This window comes from Hylobates moloch, unplaced genomic scaffold (genome assembly GCF_009828535.3).
Source record: "Hylobates moloch isolate HMO894 unplaced genomic scaffold, HMol_V3 SCAFFOLD_3, whole genome shotgun sequence".
In the NCBI taxonomy this organism is placed as follows: domain Eukaryota; kingdom Metazoa; phylum Chordata; class Mammalia; order Primates; family Hylobatidae; genus Hylobates; species Hylobates moloch.
Window position 1 is genome coordinate 413659 of NW_026652278.1, and position 8160 is coordinate 421818.

Below are 8160 nucleotides of genomic sequence, written 5' to 3' on the forward strand. Positions count from 1 at the left end.
CACACCCTCGCCACCTGCGCTCATGCCACTTGCACCCACGCCGCCCACACCCTCACCGCCCACACCACTCACACCCTCGTCACCCGCGCCGCCCACACCCTCGCCACCTGTGCTCATGCCGCTCACACCCACGCCGCCCACACTCTCGCCACCCCCGCCGCCACCCATGTCCATGCTGCCCGTGCCCACGCCGCCCATGGCCTCACCACTTGTACCCACACTGCCCACGCCCACACCACCTGCCTCCACGCCGCCTGTGCCCACACTGTTCGTGCCCACACCACCTGCGCCCACGCTGCTCGCACCCACGCCGCCCGCGCAGTTGGGCCTGGATCTGTGCTGGCCCACGGCCCCACCCCTCTGGGCTTTCTGCCCACCGCAGCCTTGAGGGGCACAGACTCCTCTGGCTGCTGTGTCTCCCAAGGGTGGAGCCTTTCAGTGTTTAGGTCGAAAACTTCAAAACTTCAAAAACTGGATTTCAGTAGAAGGAAAGGCGGGTTTTTCTTTTTGTTTGAAAGTCTGGGTTTTCCTCCCTTGCCTGAGAAAGTGGGCTCTGCACGAGGTCCACCCTGGACACGGCCGCACCGCAGGCCTGGACACTTCTTCCCAGGATGGCTGCGTGTGGGGCTTCACCTTCCCCATAAGAGGAAGCAGAACCCTGAGCAGTTCAGGAACCTGCCCGGGGCCATGTTGCAGGGCACACAGCTCACGTGTGGAGCCGGGACCTGACCCAGGGCCTGCTCTGCCCCCACACCTGTGCTCCCCTCCCGAGGGGAGTCTGGGGTCCCCAAGTGTCCCTCAGTGTCCACGCTTGTCCAGGCTGGCTGAGCGGGCACGCACCTGTGTCCTGGGCTGGCTGAGCGGGCGCGCACCCGCGTCCCGGACTGCCTTGGCCCCAGGCCTCTCCCTGGGTGGTCTCGAGATGTCGTCACAGAACCCTGAGACCCGTCTCCCGAGTCCGTCGTGAGGTCCAGGGTGACCAGCGGAGTGTCCAGTCTTCACAGAAAGCCCTGCATCCCGGGGCCCCAGGCCAGCTGGTCATCTGGCCGACTCCCCCTCTGTCAGGGTCTGTCTCAGGGTCAGGCTGCAGGGACCCAGCCAGATCCCAGGGCCCCTGACCCCACATGAGCCTGACTCCAACCACCATCACCGAGCTCATCCAATTCTGCCTCAAACTCCATCTTCTCCTGAGATGTCTTATTTGAGCGAGACAGAAAGTGTCACAGATAAGAAACCAGGAGCACCCAGCACCCCACACTTTCTTCTCTGGGGCATAAACTGTGCCTCGCAGACGGCTCCACTCCCACAGTCTGGTGTGTGTGTGTGTGGACGGTCCTGGGGCTTCCTGGTCTGGACACGGACACACACGCAGACACATACGTGCACACCCAGGACACACAGACAGCCAGACACGCATCTCTTCCCTCTCCCGAGCTGCGCTCTGCCCTGCATCCTGGCTTTTTCACGGCGTGAATCTCCTTCCAGGTCAGGAACCCAGACTGACCACCTCTGTCCCATGCCTGGCCCCGCCTCTCCACGGGCCGGTTTCTGCTTCTCCTCCACCCTCTCCCTCCTGCACCCTGTCTGGTGCCCTGGGGCAGCCCACCTGGCACACCAGCCAGGCTCCCGGCCGCTGGCCATGCCCACAGACTCCCTGCTGTGCATGCGCCTCTGGTAGGGGAACTGGCACCTCCCCGTCCCCTCACGGCTCGCCTGGCACTGGCCCCAGCCACCGTCTCTGTCTTTGCACCTTGGGCCAGGAGCCCCGATGGCTGCTCTGCTGCCAACTCCTGGGGTCTCCTGTGCCATCCTGGGGGGACCTGCCATGCTCTCGTGCCTGGGCCAGGGTCTGCCTCCCTGGGGGACCTGTGACATGCATGTTTGGGCACACAGGGTCCATCCCCTCTGCTCTGATGCCGCTGTGGGTGCTTCCCATGTTCTGCTGTCATGACCGACACTTCAGTGGGTGCCCCAGGTGGCGTCAGTGGATGCCCCGGGTGGCATCTGTGCAGCCACGTCAGATGTGCAAAGCCTCAATTCCCAGAAGGGGGATGCTGGGTCCCAGGTCACATCCACTTACAATTCTGACAGCTGCGACAAACCCTCCTGATAAATGACCGTCCAGTTTATTCACCTGCCGCAGCCAAGGCGCCAGTCTCCGCAGTTTGCCGATCTGTTAAACTCGCTCGTCAATTTGCATTTTTGTAATTATGAATGAGACCGAGCATCTGTTCAAATCTACTTGCAGTTTTAATTTTTTCCTCTAAATCCCCGTGCAAGGACTATGCTTTCTCCGCTGAGGTAGGGCTGCCGAGTGCCCTGCGCGTCAGGCTCGCCTCAGCCTGGGCGCCGCACACACGCTTGCTGTGCCTGTTGCCGGCTTCTAACGTTGTTTATGTGTCTTCTCACATCCAAGAGCTCTAAGCTCTAATGTGGAATCTGACCCGTTCATCTTCAGCAGCTTCGTATGTTCTCCACCCCAAGGCAGCAGGGACAGCTTTCCTTTGTTTCTGCTAATATTTTTATAATTTTAAAATATCCAGACCTAATCTGTTGGAAGCCTCACTCTCTGGGGTGTGAACCTGGAGAGCACCTCTGGCTGGCACCGTAAAGAAGGGCTCCTCCTGCCCGAGACACCGTCCTTGCAGCTGCGGAGCCTCACATCTCCAGGTCTCTGCATGGCCGCAGGAGAGGGGTCCCTCGGAGCCCAGAGGACGCAGTCGGCCCTCGAGGTGCAGAGCCATACGGGGCCTGCCTTGCACCGCTGCAGGGAGCTCAGCATTTCTGCCTTCTGGAAGCTTCTGACCTGAAGGACGGTGCGCCCTGACGGAGGGAAACAGAACTGTGTGCTGCCCGCGGGGGTCAGGAGACAGCGATACCTGGAGAAACAGGTTTCTGTGAGAAGCTGCTGGGATCAGAAACGGCAGTATGTGACTGGGCCACAGGGTTTCTGTGGGAAGACTGCGCTGGAATCTGAGAAACCGCAGTATCTGAGCCACCGGCTAAGAGCAGCCATTTGAGTGAGTTCCCTGGGGGTCATGTTGCCAGCGAAGGCCCCTCTCAGGAAACAAGGACATCGGAGGCCCCAGGGCAGCAGGATGAGGCTGGACCTCGGGCAGGCGTCCGGCAGAGGAAGGGAGGGTGGGGCCCACTCTCCAGGCCTGTGGGCCAGAGAACCCGGGACGCTATCCTGGGAGCACCGAGTGGCCCTGCCTGGCTGGGCCCGGCCGTCGGGGGAGGGGAACAGGCCGGAGGGAGGCCGATCAGGCATGAAATGATCACATCTTGGGCCACAGGGCAACGGGGAGACGGGTCGAGGAGGTGGACGTTGCAGCTTCCTGCTCCAGGCCTCAGTGTGGTCCGAAGCCTGCAGCTCCCACGGCGCCTGCACTCACGATGGGCATCCTGGTGGCTCTCGCCTCAAGTGGGGACAGGGCCTGGCCACCCACGTGAAGTGGACGTGAAAACTTCCCCACGAGATGCGATTCCTGGGCAAATGCAGTCAAGCCAAATGGGCTTCAGTTCAGCACTGGTTACAGTTTTTCTCCAAATTGAAAAGGCCGCCTCTCTAGGGGGTGGGAAGCGGGTTCCACTCTCCTGAGTCTCACTTCAGGAAGCCCCTCCTCTGCTCTGCTGGAGATTCTTGGATCAGGGTCCAGGTCAGCCCTGGGAGGCTCTTTGTGGCCCTGGGAAGCAATTCCAGTGGACTTGAGGTGACTGGTTCAAAGAAGAATTGCTGGCTGTAGCAGTCAGCGTGGTGGGTGCGCCGCAGCCCGGGCCTCAGGGGGACACTGTGAACACGCACCTGGGGGCTCCCAGGGCCGCCTGGGCCCAGACAAGGCCTCGGTGGCCAGGGCTCTGCAGACAAATGGCTGATCAGATTTGGGGCAGGAACCCCACAGAAGGGGCTGGAGTGTCCTGCCACACCAGGAAGTGGGTCAGAGCCCAGCAGAGCTGCGTCCCAAGGACCGGGGTGCCTTCTGAGCTTTAGTTGGAATCAGCAGAACGGACCAAATTCCGTCAAAGACGTGTGAATCTTAAATTCATAAGATCATAAAACCAAGCCCACTGGTCCGCGTTGGAGGACGCTGGGACACATTCACTGCTTTGAAAAAGGGTGGATGAAGAGAAGGGGTCGAGCCTCCCACCTCTCTGTCCACAGGGACTGTCTGCTGCGGCTGCCTGGCGTCGATGAGGGCGGCTCTCCTGACAGCAGGAGCCCTGCTTACGAACCAAGGCAAGCTCCAAGGATTCATGGTGGCTGCTGACAGCTGTCAGGGAGCAGACGCCACACGCCCCCGACCGGCCCTGGTAGGAACCTGAGTCCTACGGCATCCCTGACTGTCCTGGACCTGGCCTTAGGGACAAACCACCAGGTTTTCAACAAAAACCACAAGGAAGAAAGAGAGTCGGGGGTGTGGGGTCATGAGACTCAGGAGGCACGGAGGCAGCCAGGTGTGTGGATCTCACTCAGATCCCGTGGAGAAATGGCAGGAAGAGCAAGATGCGGGTGGCAGAGGGGGGACTGGAACCCTCAGTCCATACCCACCCAGGCTGGGAGTGGCTTGAACGTTTCCAAGTGTGGCCGAGGCTCTGTGGTTACGTGTTAAGAGGGGCCTGATCTTTTAGAGGTAAATCTGAGTCCAGTCAGTCGTGGGTCATTTCTGAGGCTGGGTGGAAAGTCTGTTCCTTGAAATTTGCTGTAGTTTCGCTAATGTAGCTTCGCATATGCTGTTCTTATTCTCTCTTTTCTGTATATTTAAAATGTTTCATCGCGAACATTAAAAAAAAGCACTATCCGCTGAAAGCCTTGTCCTCACCCAAAGACTGAGAATCAATCCAGTGCCGCAGACATGCACCATGCTACACACGTGTGCCTGTGTCATGCAACATGCGACATGCATGCACACACCACATATATGCACACACCACACTGCACACACATGCATGCTACACACGATACACTCATGTGCCTGTGACACATAACAGACTACATGCATGCACACACACCACATACATGCACACACACCACACACACCACACTGCAACACATGCACGCTACACACACCATGCTACACACGTGTGCCAATGACACACCACATGCATGCACACACATGCATGCACACCACTGCACACACATGCGTGCTACACACATACACCATGCTACACATGTGCCTGTGACACACACACTACATGCATGCACACCCACTGCACATACTACATGGCACACACATGCATGCTATACAGACACCATGCTACACACACGTGCCTGTGGCACATACACTACATGCATGCACGCACACATTACACCACAAACATGCACACACCATAGTTCATACACACGCATGCTACACACACACCACACACATGTATGCACACCATGCAACACTCATGTGGCCACAACACACCATACCACATGTATGGACACACATATTACACACGTGCCCATGATACACACCACACCACATGCATGTACACATCATGCAACACACATGCTCATGACACACTATGTGCATGCACACATGAGCATGTGCCCGATACACACACCACATGCATGTACACATCATGCAACACACGTGCTCATGACACACACCACACTATGTGCACGCACACAGATTACACACGTGTCCATGATACACATCATACTACATGCATGCACACATGGCACACATGTACAAGATGCATGCCACATTACATACGTGCACACCATCATACACACATGTGCTTGAAACACCGCACACCATACTGCATACATGTGTGCACAACCCACTCACAACATAGCATGCCATGCATGTACACACGGGCATGACACACCACACTACATGCATGCACACACTACATAGATGCACACAGACACATGCCATACCACATACATGTGCACACAAAACACACTATATCATATTGCATGCATATGCACACACCATGCACACACACACTATACTACATACATGTGCACATGACACACTATACTGTATACATGTGCACAGAGACACACACACAATTGGACATGGACACATTCTCTGCCAGGCAGCAGCTGCATGGGTCCCCAGCAGAAGAGGGTGAGCAGAGGTTGGTGCACAGCTGGGTGATCTGCTGTGGGCTGGGTCAGCTGCCATGCAGGGCAGCAGGGAACACAGACCCAGAAGGCAGAGGCTGTATCTGAATTCTGGCCCTGCCATGGCCTGACCAGGCCAGCTCGGGCACGTCCGCACATTTCCGAGCTGTGCTCAGCTTGACTGTGGACAGTGTTTCTGCAGAGTGGGCAGCGGCATTCTCGGCTGTGGCCGATGGCTTGAGCAGAATAACCCCAGACGGCACCTCTCTCAGCCTAGACGCAGGGGTGCTGAGCAGCACCAAGCACAGCCCAGGTCTCCAGGGGATCTAATACCTGAGGACCCAGAGCACATTAGCAAAACTACAGCAAGTTTCAAGGAACTGGAGCAGGGCCAGCCTCTGTGGGCTACAGGTCAGGGAGGATTCCATGGAGATGTGAGTGAAGCTGTGAGAAGACGAGAGGACACTCCAGGCCAAAGGAGCAACCTGGGCAAATATGTGGAGGCAAAAGTGTGGACCAGAGGTTTGAAAACCCGGCCAAGCATCCAGATGGCCAGGGCCCACTGCACATATGCCTACCAGGCACTGCACACACAGAGGGCAGGAGACCAGCAACAACCCCCCCCCCGGGGATCATGCTCTCAACAGTGATTCCCTCAGCCTTGAGAATAGAACTTAGCTCCATACCACACGGAAAGCCAGGGTATTCATTCCTTCCCTCCATTCCCCTTTGTTTCCATCCAGGCACCTGGAACCCATCCGTCCACCCATCTATCCACTTATCCATCCATCTGTCTGCCCATCCCCCATCCACCATCCATCCATCCGCCTATCCATCCACCCATCTAACTACATGTCCACCCATCTATCAACCCATCCTCCACACATTCACCCACCCATCTATCCTCCATCAATCTACCCACCCATGATCCATCCACAAATCCACCCATACGTCTGCCTGTTCATCCACCTATCAATCCATTTATCTACCCATCCACCCATCCATCCATCCACCCATCCATTCACCCACCCATCTGTCTATCCGTTCATCCATCCATCCATCCACCCATCCATTCACCCACCCATCCATCCATCCATTCATCCATCCCTGCATCCACACATCCATCCACCCACCCATCCATCCACCCACCCAACCATCCACCCACCCATCCATCCATTCATCCACCCATCCATCCATTCACCTACCCATCCATCCACTTAACTGCCCATCCACACGTCCATTCACCCATCCACTCACCCATCCATCTACATATTCACCCATCTACCTACCCATCCATTAACCCATCCTCCACCTATCTGTTTTCTACTAATCCACACACTCATCCATCCATCCCTATCTGCCTGTTCATCTACCCATCCACCCACCTACCCATCCTCCACCCATCTATCCACCCACCCATTCATACAGTCATCAATCCATCTCACACATCCATCCACCCACCTATCCATCCACCCACCCATCCATCCACCCACCCATCCATCCATTCACCCACCCATCCATCCATTCACCTACCCATCCATCCACTTAACTGCCCATCCACATGTCCATTCACTCATCCACTCACCCATCCATCTACATATTCACCCATCTACCTACCCATCCACTAACCCATCCTCCACCCATCCGTCTTCTACTAATCCACACACTCATCCATCCATTCACCCATCCATCCACACATCCATCCCTATCTGCCTGTTCATCTACCCATCCACGCACCTACCCATCCTCCACCCATCTATCCACCCACCCATTCATACACTCATCAATCCATCTGCCTGTTCATCCACCCATCCATCCATCCATCTACCCATCCATTTACTCACCCATTCATCTACTCATCTATCTTCCACCCAACCATCCACCCACCCATCCATGTGCCTATTCATCTACCCATCCATCTACTTTTCCACCTATCCACCTGTTCATCTACCATCCACTCACCCATCCATCCACTCATCCATTCATCTACCCATCCACCCACTCACCCATTCATCCACTTATCTATCCAACCACATGTCCATCTACCTATTCACCCACCCACCCATCCACCCACCCATCCATCCACATATCCACCATCCACCTGT

At 56.4% G+C, this 8160-nt stretch overlaps 1 protein-coding gene across 1 annotated transcript in view; it reads right to left on the bottom strand.

Annotated features, from left to right (window-relative positions):
- Positions 1-163: 163 nt before the first annotated feature.
- Positions 164-8160, bottom strand: part of LOC116481741 (kinase non-catalytic C-lobe domain-containing protein 1-like) — a 21898-nt gene continuing 13901 nt past the window's right edge. Inside the window, exon 4 of the mRNA XM_032174638.2 lies at positions 164-3858. Within this exon, the coding sequence (XP_032030529.1) occupies positions 3781-3858 (78 nt within the window). The 3' untranslated portion in view covers positions 164-3780. The remainder of the gene's footprint in view (positions 3859-8160) is intronic.